This window comes from Falco peregrinus, chromosome 2, assembly GCF_023634155.1.
Source record: "Falco peregrinus isolate bFalPer1 chromosome 2, bFalPer1.pri, whole genome shotgun sequence".
Lineage (NCBI taxonomy): Eukaryota > Metazoa > Chordata > Aves > Falconiformes > Falconidae > Falco > Falco peregrinus.
Window position 1 is genome coordinate 9,373,975 of NC_073722.1, and position 12,357 is coordinate 9,386,331.

Below are 12,357 nucleotides of genomic sequence, written 5' to 3' on the forward strand. Positions count from 1 at the left end.
TGGTTGAAGAAAATATCGCGGACATGAGGAAGCAAACCTTCAGAACTTGCTTCCTAAATTCTACCTGAAAACTATGTGCATGTATGAGTTGCAAGAGTGAATCTGCATTTCTTGCATACACACAAATCTATTTCATTATGTGTAAATGATGTTATTTTACATGACATTTTCACAGGTTATCAGGAGTAATGTGGATTAGAAAGAAACAAAAAATGGATGCAGAGTAGATTCACCAAAGAAGTTTCGGGAATGACAGACTCCTGTTTTAGCAAGTGACCTGAGTCTTCTGACTTTATCTTTTCACCTCCAGCATCATGGCTGCATTCAGCACTGGAAAAGGATTCATTAAGAAACTGCTTGAATGCAACCTTTCTTTATTCATAAGGAATTTTATAGATGCTGATATTGTGGATTCATCTTATGTCAGAGTAAAATCCTGTCACTTTGTGACTTTTTTAGTTTCCTATTTGTGCTTTAATTTGATGTCCATCTATTCTCAGTTGGAATTGAGATGACAGTTGAATGTAGCTGCACACAGCTCTGGGTGCATTGATAGGAATTGAGATCTCAAAAAGTTCTTGCTTACAAATGGGATGTAGTAGTAACTTTTTTTCTGCTCTACTTGAGATAAAGTGCTGTGTGCTTTGTACTTGCAATATTCATTATGTCCAATATGGCTATACTGCTTCTAATTAATTAAACAGGATCCTTCCCAGCACTGGATTGTTATGGTCTGTACTCCTACACTCTGGCATGCCGTTAGCCTGTGTCAGCTAGCTTTCTTCCCTAACAAACATGGTGCCAGTGTCAGAACACAGGCCAGGGATCATTTCTGAAAGCAGATTGAATATGATCACACTATGTGGCCCCCATATATTGCTCAATACGGCTGAGAAATTTTAATAATGTGGATATAAATCATTCCATTCTGGTAGACTTAAGTGATGAAGAATGGTCCCGGGCAAACCGTTCATGGGTAGAAACTGAGCCTGTATGCCTTTCTGAATAAGAGAAGTTTTGAAAGGATTGTGAGAAGTTTGTGTGACATACTTAAGTGTGTTATCTTGGTAAACTGGGAAGGACTCTGAAATCTCAGTATGTACTGCTCATGAAAAACAAAGTTGAGTCCTGTGCTTTAGATGTGAAAAATAAAACTTTTACAAAAAGAAAGGGGACATACCTGCCAGACCCTGATGCCACCTAACCCCTGCTAGGAGAGAGGGGTGGTGGAAAAAACATCATGGCAAAGATAAATTGGATAGGAATACACTGTGTGATGCTGAGGTAATACTGTAATGCATGTTACCTCGTGTAAGAACAAGTAAATTTAATTATTTCAGGCCAAATCCAGCACGATTAATTTAGGCACGTCTGAAGGCCACCAAATGATGACTTAGACGTGTCTGCTTCTCCCATGAATCTATAGGGAACTTAGGCATTTAAGAGCAATTTAAGAGGAATGTTTCATATTCCTCCTCGTCTCCCCAGGGCACTGAAAATTTTAAAGTCACATTGTAGCCAGCCTTTAGTGTATACTGCATTGGTTAACTCTCAAACTGACATGTTCATTTTCAGGCTTGTCAGCTTAAAGAGATGAATATTGTAGATTTCAGAGAAGTGCAATAAAATGGTGAATTTTGGGGAAAAAAAAAAACAAACCCAAAACTGCATGAAGGAAGAAGGAATGAAGATTGAGGAGGAGAAAACATTGTTGCATACAAATATACAAGCAATCTTTAAAAAAAATAAATTGTAATACTGGTATTACAAAGGAGACTACCAGAATTATTAGTTTACAGAGAGCTGGGAAAAATGGGAATTTGCTACTAGAACATGTATGCAATTAGAAGAAGTTGTTGATGGAGAAATTGAAAATATTCTTAGTGAATATGCTCTGTGCTAAGTTTGACATACATCAGGAATAATTTAGGAGTTATTTAATAGGTCTTAATACAGTACATAATTATAAGAACTCTTGCAAAATTAAATATTCCATGATTCTCTTAATATAATGGTGATGTCATGTATTATCTTTAGTGTTTTCAGGTAGATAATAACAGTTATAATAGTACAGGAAGATGAAAATGCTTTCTTCTGCTCACCATATCTTGTGGGAAAACTGTCTGTGGTATTTTTATGGTACGTTGTAGAATATAGTTTGGCACTTTCTGTGCTGAATTGTAGTAACTAAAAAGCATTGTTTCTGTAGTAAATAATGGCAACCAGAGATAAATCAAATCTGACATGTACTATGCCACTGGGCAGTTGCTGGCAGGGGAAAAAAAAAGAAAAAAAAAAGTCAGCATTTAGAACAGTAAATCAAATACACATAAAAGTATCTTATGTGCCACAGAACATTGACAACAAAATCCAGGACTTGATTCAAAAGAAAATCCTTTTTAATCGTATGTTTAATGTAAAGCACATGTTGATTAAGGTCAGTGCTTAAACTTAAGCCTATGCTTGAGGATAGTCCTAGACAGAAAGAAATTTTTTCTGGTGCTTACATGAACTGGGACTTGGATACTTATTCATAAGGACCGAAAGGCGCTTTTTTTTTTTTTTTTTTTTTTTTTTTTTTTTTTTTTTCCTTCTCTCTCTCTTTCAGAGGATCAGCTAAGTCCAGGTAGAATATAAATCTCAGAGCACTCAGTGGCACCAGAGAAACATTATTTCAGTGACTGTCATGATGTGTCAACATTTGTATCAAGTATCCCATTTGCCATGTGAAAATATTTACTAAGACATGTTCCAAACCTAAAAAACATCTTTAAGTATGTATTTTCCAATCTTGAAGTGAAGGTAATAGAAGTGGCAATATATGTCAGTCAGAGATTTGATCAATAAACTTTTTTCAAAAAAGACTGATAATCTGTTGAAGTTGTTGATACAGAATTCAACACTAAGTTTGAATTTGAAAACTGGAGTTTCACACCTAAGTGCAAAAAAACACTTTCCCCCTTTTCACGGAGTAAGTAAAACTATTTGTCACATTCACTAGATTATGGTCAGTGCAGCACCCACCACAAAACTGTCAAATTTTGGCTTGGCTGGGAATCACTGCTTCTTGAACTAACTTAAATTAATATAGACATGAAAATGTATGAACTTAATATAAGACAAAAGGAAAGGACAATACATGTGGTTACATTATTTTACACAAAAGACAGCTTTTTAGCATAATCGTCTTTGTTCCAGAAGTAAAGTTGTATTCTTAGAGGAAGGAAAGATTTTAATGGTCTGTGGTGTTTATTTATTTAGCTAAAAGCAAGTCTGTTTCCAGAAAAGATTCAGTTCGACAATTACAAACTTCTGCATTTTGGCCTACTTTATTTATTCACAGCCTGAAGACCTAATGCTCCCAGGTTGGTTTTTTTTTTTTTGTTTGTTTCACATGAAATCTGGGTAATTGTACCCATCAGTCCAAATGCTGTTAGTTTATCTTAGAAACAATGTTTATATTTCAGGTTTTGCAGATCCCGGAAAGAACATTTCAGTCATACTGAATTCCATGGCTTTATTAGGGACAATTTCTGCCTTGGTGCAACTTACATGTTCATGTGCAGAAGTTTCTTCTGCCTTCCGTATCTTGTCACATGCCAGAAATGGCTAGGCAGAATGTGGTCTCGTTCTTACCCAACTCTCTTGGTGGTCTTCAGGAGTCTTCAGACATATACATAAGCACATAAACAGCGGCTGCCGGAGCCAACTGACTCAGTGATGTTAGGAGACAGTTGGCCTTTTTTATTTTATTTTTAAGTACAAGAGTAAGTATGTTCCATCTTCCTTTTTTCAACTATTTGGTATAATGCAGAGTTAACAAAACCACGTTAATTGTGTAAAATGTAACATGGGCATCTGGAGTGCAAGCTATTTTGTCCGTGTGTGCTCTACAGAGTACATAGATATGACACACAAAATCTCTTAACTAAAGCCTTGAGAGAAGAGGAAAAATGTTCCCCTGAAATTACTTTATGAGGAAAAGATATATGAGAAAATATTATTTTTATATTTGTGTACCCAAGTTTATCGGACTGGATAAGACAATCTCTTTTTATAATATCGTTAATGGAGTTTTCATAAAGTATTATTAGCAATGCTTTGAAAAGCTTAAGTAATAGCTCATTAAAAAAAAAAAACAAGACTTTATGGATTGAAAAAGATACTGAATTGACACATGCAATGACCGGAATACTTTTTTATTCACAGAACATGGGTGGCAGCAGAGTAATCCCCATCCTACATCCCCCAGCCCCAGCCCCAGCCGTGTGTCTCACCCTTTACCTGGATGCACCACTACAAAGGGTGAGGCAGCTATGGTAGTTTACTCTGCATTCCCGTTCACTTGTTGACCTCTTTCCAAAAATGTAGTTGCTGATAACTGAACTAGAGCTTGAGGTTAGCTGAAACAGCCTTTCTTTCATACAGTTCTTTCATACAGAATGCCTTCCACCACCGCTTGAGTCCTGGTCTCTATTCATTGCGCCAAGTTAAAACAAGAATGCTGAATTTGCAGTCTGTTGATTGCCACTAGAATTATCCATTCCCGGCTCTGTCAAAACTAATGGGACTTAGTGAAGGGCGATATTTCATCTGCTACAGTTAACATATAGACTGTAAAGCAAACCATAAAAATATAAAGAGAATTAAAGTTAATAATGCAAATTTAAAACCAACATTGCCATCATGTACGTGAGGTAATTAACTGCTTTTTAAATTATTGTTCACTACAAGTGAAAGGCTTTCACCAAAAAGCCTGAATAGCTGGCCTATTTCTGGGTGTAACGCAGGAGATCACAGCCTCCTGTAATCTCTGCATTAGTTGCACTGTTGCGTGGGGACCACCTGACCTGCATAAATGTAGCGTGGTGGGGCACATGCTTTTTACAGGGGACCCGCAAGAAAAAAAGTAATGCATTGAGCGCTTGCATAGAAGCCTGTATCTGAAAGCCCATACGAAGACAAATATTACTTGGATATAGTGATAATTTACAGAATTTGGATCTGAAATAGGAAGATGACAGTTTACAACCTGGCTTTTTCCCCTGTTCTCCTGTTGCATAGCTTGCTTTGATTTAAAAGAGAAGGTTTTAGGTTCAAGCATCTTCTTTCTCCTAAGTGAAGGGAGATCGGCAATATTTCTGTAAGAGCAGCAGCATGCCTGGCATGTGATGTTCTTTGGAGGTTTTATTATCCAGGGGTTCATTTGGATCTTTAGACCATTGGCACTTGGGGGACCTGTGCAGTCATTCTGTTTTAACAGATACAGTGCTGTGGGAATTTATGGTGCTCTTAAATATAGTGTGAATAATATATAGTTAAATATAGAGTGAAAAGTGACAATAGTTATAAAAGATATAGGATGTGTTTTCTTTTCCTGCTTTGGTTGCCAGCTGTGGAGGGAAGCAACAGGCCTTCTCTCCGTCCTAGTCAGATTAGCTAGCAATACTAAGCAGGAGGAAAATGTTGTTTCAGAGAGTCTGAAGGTCTTCCAAGTGCAGGCAATCCCTCCTAGGGTTTGCCAAAAGAGGAAATGTATATGACTATGTTCATGGCTGTAAAATAGTAGTCTGACATCAAGTTTGGATGCAATAGGATGATTCACAACAGGGTGAAAGGAAGATTTATTAGACAGACTAGGGCTTTGCAGTATGTACTGTTATTTCTGATTCATAAGCTAGGAATAATCATTGCATATTTTATTTTCTATTTTCTCCTTCTCATATTAGTGTTTTTCATTTCTTTTTCTATTCATCTACCACCGATGTCTTTGCATTTCTTCTCTCAGTCTACACAGAATTAGCTAACTGTGAATGGGAGGCTTAGTTATGTGTACTGAGGAACAAATGAATTTTAATGTATTTTTTTCTGGGTTGTATTTCCAGTTTTTATTGCAATTCCATATTACTTTTATTCATTAAGTGCTCTTACACTCAAAATCTTTGTTAAGGTCTTTGAGGAAGGATCAATAGTCAGTACAGCATGAATCATGTACCCTAAGAATTTCAAGTGGAATACTTGTGATTCTTTAATCATTTTGTTCACCTCAAATACTATTAGAATATACGTACAAATAGTATAATTACATTAACAGAATTGTGAAACGGCTTATTAAAACCCTCTATCTAGTACCCATACTCACACAGACTTGAGGCTTCCCTATGCACTAGTTTGAGAGTTCGGAACGGGAGATAAAATAGGGATGAAAGAGAGAGCTGTGATCTCAGAGGAGATATTAGGCACCAGAAATTATGGTGTTCTTGTTCCAGCTCTTACACTGACTCTGATACTTCCATTTCTATAGCACTTGCCATCTCTGGATCTCAAAGTGGATTATAAAGAATAGTGATTTAAACCTTCCTGCACCTCTAGGAGATAGGTAAGCAATATTATTCCCATTTTACAGATGGAGAAATTGTGATACAGAGAGGCTCAGTGTTTCTTACTAAAGTTTATTTAATAATGAACACACATGCATGCACACACACAGAGCCAGAAGCAGATGTCAGAACTTTCATTGCTCTCTGTTTTAAGCTAAGTCCATCCTCCTTTCCATTTAACCTCTCTGATTTATATTCCCCATCTGTAAAAAGACGGAAGCTGGTATAGACATGGAGAGATTTGCTAGCACATAAATTTCTGTGCAAATACATGGAAAAAAAAAACAAACCATGGAGGACAAAAGTTGCCTTTGAAATCCAATGCATTTTATGTGTTGGCAGAGGATATTTTAGGATTTGGGACAAGGATTTTTGTAGGTGGAGAGACTTGCAGGTGTTCTACACCCTAATGTGTAATATTTAGTTACTGCTGTAAAATAGCACAATTGTTTTGTAACATAAGCATATTAACTGAAATTAAAAAATTAAAAAGCACACTAATTTGCATGGCAAAAGACTGGACACAGCCCTTAAGTGAATGTCTGTAGTATCTGAAAGAATATTGTAAACAGGTTTTGCTGTGCACCTCCAGCGCCACACGACCACCCCAATGCACTGTGTCAGACAGGAGCAGGACAGCAGTGCTGCATGAAAGCAGCAATTGCCCCGGCTCTGTATCTGTATATTTTTCTCCCATGAAAATCCTACCATGTCTGTACTACAGCATGAGTTCCTCAGTGGCAGACAGCAATCCAGACTACTGTACCTACATATTTACAAGAGAACTGAAATTATTAGTGAACTTTTGGAAAAAAATTTCGAAGGTCAAATACAAGTCTTGTTACTGTTATTAGTGTTATTACTGTTATTAAAATGATTGTTTCTCGTAGTATTTCATGAGATATTTTAAAAGATGTCTAGAAACTTAATTGGTGTGATCCTGTACTGCATCAAAACATCATGAACATTCTTATCTCATTAATCTTAACTACAGTGTTAAAAAAAATCTTGCAGAAGCTTTTAAAAATCCTTTCTAATTCTGCTGCTAATTTGCTACAGAATTGAAACATCCAAACCCTAATATATTTGATGTTTTAATTTTTATGTTAGTAACACATCTGGCAATTGTCTATATGTTGAACAGATAGGTTCAATAGACAAAGATAAATGTTTTTCACATTTTTCCACGTACATCCTATGGCATAGGCAGGCTAGATTAGACGTACATACAACACCCATGTTAACATTTTCCTGTAAGTAATCTAACTTCCCTGTGATACAGTAGATACATTTCATATGTTTACTAGTGAATATATATAGTGAATAAGTATGGCTATTGTATATATTTATGTTAAATGGAACGGAGACTGGATGTGTTTGTGTGTCAGCATGCAAGCATTAACATGTATATGTGCATGGCTTGACTCAAAGATTTATTTTAAAGTTAGGATTCCTCTTTTTTTCTAGTTGTAACACTTTATGCACAGAAATATACTGAATTTCAGGTAGGGATTTAGTTGATTTGGAGCTAAGGTAAAACCTGATTTTATCATTACAAGCTTTTCTAAACAGTGAAGATTTTCCAAACAATAATGCTGTTGATGATAATAATAGTAATAGTACTAATGATAATAATAATAATGATAATAATACTTCAGCAAGTGAGTTAGTTCTTTGTCTCAACTTCATGTGTGACTGAGGTCAGAATTTAACCTAGGGTCTTCCTGAATGCTAGTACAAATAATTTGTTACCTTTGCTCCCAATTACAGTTAAAATAGCCAGTGTCTTGGGGTAATAGAGCTACCACAGCTGGTGGATTAGAATGTGGGTTTGCTAATGCACTGACCTTCTTCATCTGCGTAACACAAGTTAATTTCCAGCCTGACAGTAAATGCTGAAATTTGAATTGTAGCACTAATGCACCATTTTTTCGTCTCTGTCGGACCACACTAAAGGGTCATTTGGTGATGAGGATAATGGTTTACTTTGAAAGAGAGGGAAAACCGGGTTCTGAATCTTTGGGGGATTCTAGATCTTGCCTCAAATAACAAACTGAACTAGGGAAAAATAGGCTTGGAAGCTCCGGTAATATTGAACCTTCAAGTCTGACTGTTTGCCTTGTTCTTATACTGATGCAGTGTAGGCACACTGGAATACTTGCCATGACAGTGTTAGACAGAATAATAAAACAGCATGTGAAGTTTGGTTTTCGGGCTATCAAGCCTCAAAAAGACTTTTCTCTGAAAGGTGAATCAGTGTTAAACTATTTGCTACAGTGGGAATTTTAAGCGACAGTTTGTGACAAGTTTTGATTGTTTCTCTACATTCTATGAAATACTAAACCCGAGAACTGTTGGAGACTTGATTTTTATTTTTTTTAATTGCCTCTCAGAAGTGTCTTTCTTTCTTTCTTTCCTGCAGCACGGAAAAGGATATGCTAGTCACTTCTACAGGACTTACCCGAAGCAGCATGATTTGCACAAAAGTCGACCAACAAAAAGCATCAACTTTCAACTTCATTATCTTGGCCATCCAGTTCTGTGTAACTGAAGGATTTGTGTGCTGTTGGAGACATCATGGCCAACAATAGGACCTAATTGCTCTCAGCAGGCCTGAGAAATGGGTTGAAATGTGTAGAACTGTAGAAACTTCAGAGGCAACTGATCTTGCCTCTCTGATCAGTGTGTGCCTGTTTACAGCACTATATATCTTTCTCTCTCCAAAATGTCACTGAGCCCTTTAGATGTTTATATTCACCACAAGAAGCCAATCGTACAGATAAAAGAAATGTGCATTATAAATGCAATATCACTGTTTTAAACTTGACTGTTTTATATTATTTTTGTGTGATCAAGTGTTCCCCAAACTATTCCAACTTTACAAGAGAGATTGTGATCATGTTCTTTTCACCTGTGGGTCATAAAAATGTTGTTAATCTGGTGACCCACAAAATTATCAAAGACATTCTGTAGTTTATACACCGTGTTGCAAAGTGTTTACTGTACTATTTCAAAGCTTCTAAATAAATATAAAATATATATATATTATATTATATATAATTTTCCGGAAAATGTGGTACAACTTAGTTGATTTTTAAATGGATTCATACAGTCTACACCATACACTAAAGTGAGAAGGTAATTCAGGGTTCCTAAGCTATCCTTGCTGAAAACAAAAATATAATAAACCTTTAATAGTACTTCCCCAATATTCATATTTTGGTCAATCCTGTTTTTCTTGTTTAAAAAAAAAAAAAAAAAAGCTGTAAGCAACAACATTTTGTCTAAAAGTTGTAATGAATTTTCAATGCCAAAGATGCAGCTGTCAATATTACCAGAATGAGCGCTATGTACTGTCAGAGGTATACATCACTCTCCATTATTTTGGTTATATTTCTATGGTTTTTAATTTGGAATCACAAAATCTTTTATAAGGCTCTATAAACTCACCTGTATATGTTGTTAAAAAGAACACTGGGTGTCTGTACATTTTGCAATGTAAGATATAATGTAAGTGAAGTTAAGTATTTTAAGAAAATCATCCCAAACTCATAAGTATGCATACATACATACATATGTACACACACACAAACACCCACACATCTCTTTTTGACATAGTTTTGTGAAACTATACAAATATGTTGCCTAAAAATATTTCTCTTGTGGCTAGGAATAGTTGTTGATAGAATTCAAATTACAAAGGCAAAGTATATGCTATAAACTATTGACTCTTTAATCACAAAGGAGATTTGAAATTAGGAACATGGCACATTCTCAGCTGACCCCTCTCCCACTGGAGTTAAAATAGGGTTGGCCACCATCTTTGCTGGGAAAAGGATCAAGCATCAAGCCCTTGCATATAATCTTTATGTTCTGTAATAATTCTGTGGTCCAAAACGGTATCTTAGAGCGTTTCTTTTCTATGAAATATTGAAAAAGGTAAAATTTCAAAGGTAAAGTTTAAAATTACTTTCATGTCCATGGAGTTTAAGTACCATTTACTAAATGTAAAAATCTAGTAAATTTTTTTCTTTTTTTTTTCCTTTTTGTATTGTGTTTTTTTTCCCCCACTCTATCTTAATATGTCAAATATTGAAAACAAATGAGAGAACACTGTGTTACCAACCAATGTCTAGCCAAATTTGAACAAATTCCTAGCAATTATTCAATATTAAGTAAGACAAGAGAAAACTTCTTACTGATTGCAGTGGAATTTGGATCATGCTGTTATGTAGAAATTCTGACATCCGCACAAATGCTGCCACAGGATGAATGTGTGAGAAGCTGAATTTAGCCACTGCTATGTCATAATAGAGTTTGGGTTTCTTCCTTTTGCTTTGTTTGTTTGTTTACGATGACAGTTTCTATTAGATAGAAATATATAAATCATCTGTACGGAAACCATCCTGCTATGGATTGAAAAAAGACTCCTGATCAGTTTGTGAGAGATCTTTGTACAAACAGCTACTGGACTAAGCCCCAATGTTGTTAATTTAATACTCCGAAGAAAAAAATATGCTTGTTAAACACTTTTAATGTGTATGTCTAACACATATGTGTAACTACAAAATATTTTGTGGGATCTTTTTTAAAAATTATATATTATACAAAACACACACAAAAAAAGCACCAACAATAGCTATTGATTTGAGCAAACACAACAGTGAAATGTTTCTCTAGCTGTAGGTAGCGGGACCTTTAGTAACCTACAGGCTCTGTTAATTTTATGAAGAAAAGCAATGAAATTTGTGACAAATATTTCATTTAAAGGAGTTTGCTAACGTCTTGTTTCTGCTTTTAAAGCAAGAAAGTCCTTGCTCTTCTTAGAACTGGGTTTTCTTTATTTTTAAGTATCTCTTTAATATTAGACATATACTGTAAACCTTTAAGGTTGTTTTCAGTCTTTGGGAGGAAAAGGAAATGTTTTGCCATGGACAATTGAAGTGTTTTTATTTAATGAAACTGCCTTCACATTTTGCATGCCATTTTGTCTGAAAAACTTAACCATATCATACCCTGTCACTCATTGCTGTAACAGAACTCTTTCCATGAACAGTGTATGTAATGCATATACCGATTTATTTTCTTCTTTTTTTTTTTTAATGTTAGATAACGTAGACATTGGACCATATACGCACAGAAATCCTTCGGAATTTATTGGGAGACTCCCAGAGGAAATCATGATAGGATGCAGAACTGTTGAGGAAAAGGAAGTTTTTAAGTATTGCAGTCTGGGCTCCCAAGATATTTAGACGTGTAACTTTTGCCCATTTCCCTAGCTCACTGTGAATTTTAGTATGATAACATTTGATGATACAAGCTTTAGGACACATCAAAACCCAGTACATAGCTGCTGTGTCCCAAGAGAAGTGCTGAGAAGCACATTGGGCAGTACAGAGTCTCATTTCTCCCATTTCTTTGTGTTAACGGGGAAGATACTTGCTGCATCCAGCCAGCTCCCATTGAAATTGACTTGTTCAGCATCTCCCCTGTACTTCATCATGCCACTAGGTGCCTATCTGCAGTGATAGGTATGTAAATGCCTTTAAACATCAGCTTTTGTATTCGCCTCTGCCTTTAAGCATAGGCCGTGCAAACGTATAAGGACTCTGGTTTACATATTGGACACAAAAGTAAACTGAAGTAGTCAGAAAATGTTTAGATATTAAGGGGGAATATCTACATCCATAAGCTGGGATAAGAAAGGTTATGAAATCTCCTTCATTAAACGTTTTCAAAAACAGTTCAAAAAATAGCTGTCAGGGATGATACAAGTGTACTTAAACTTGCCTCAGAGAAAAAGCATGGACTAGCCTCTCAGTCCTGCTGTCCTCTGATGTTCCTCGTAGGGCACGCTAAGCTTTGGCGGATGTGTTCTGTACACAGTTGTAGGGATAAGAGTATTGTATCCTTCAATTAGGTATCAGAAGCAATATTCAATGTTTTAATTTACATTTTATGAGCATAAGAGAACAAG

At 35.8% G+C, this 12,357-nt stretch overlaps 1 protein-coding gene across 1 annotated transcript in view; it reads left to right on the forward strand.

Annotated features, from left to right (window-relative positions):
* Positions 1-10,422, forward strand: part of PCDH10 (protocadherin 10) — a 34,363-nt gene extending 23,941 nt beyond the window's left edge. Inside the window, 3 exon segments of the mRNA XM_055797365.1 lie at positions 4,210-4,305; positions 6,305-6,379; positions 8,803-10,422. Coding sequence (XP_055653340.1) covers positions 4,210-4,305; positions 6,305-6,339 — 131 coding nt within the window. The 3' untranslated portion in view covers positions 6,340-6,379; positions 8,803-10,422.
* The last annotated feature ends 1,935 nt before the right edge of the window (positions 10,423-12,357 follow it).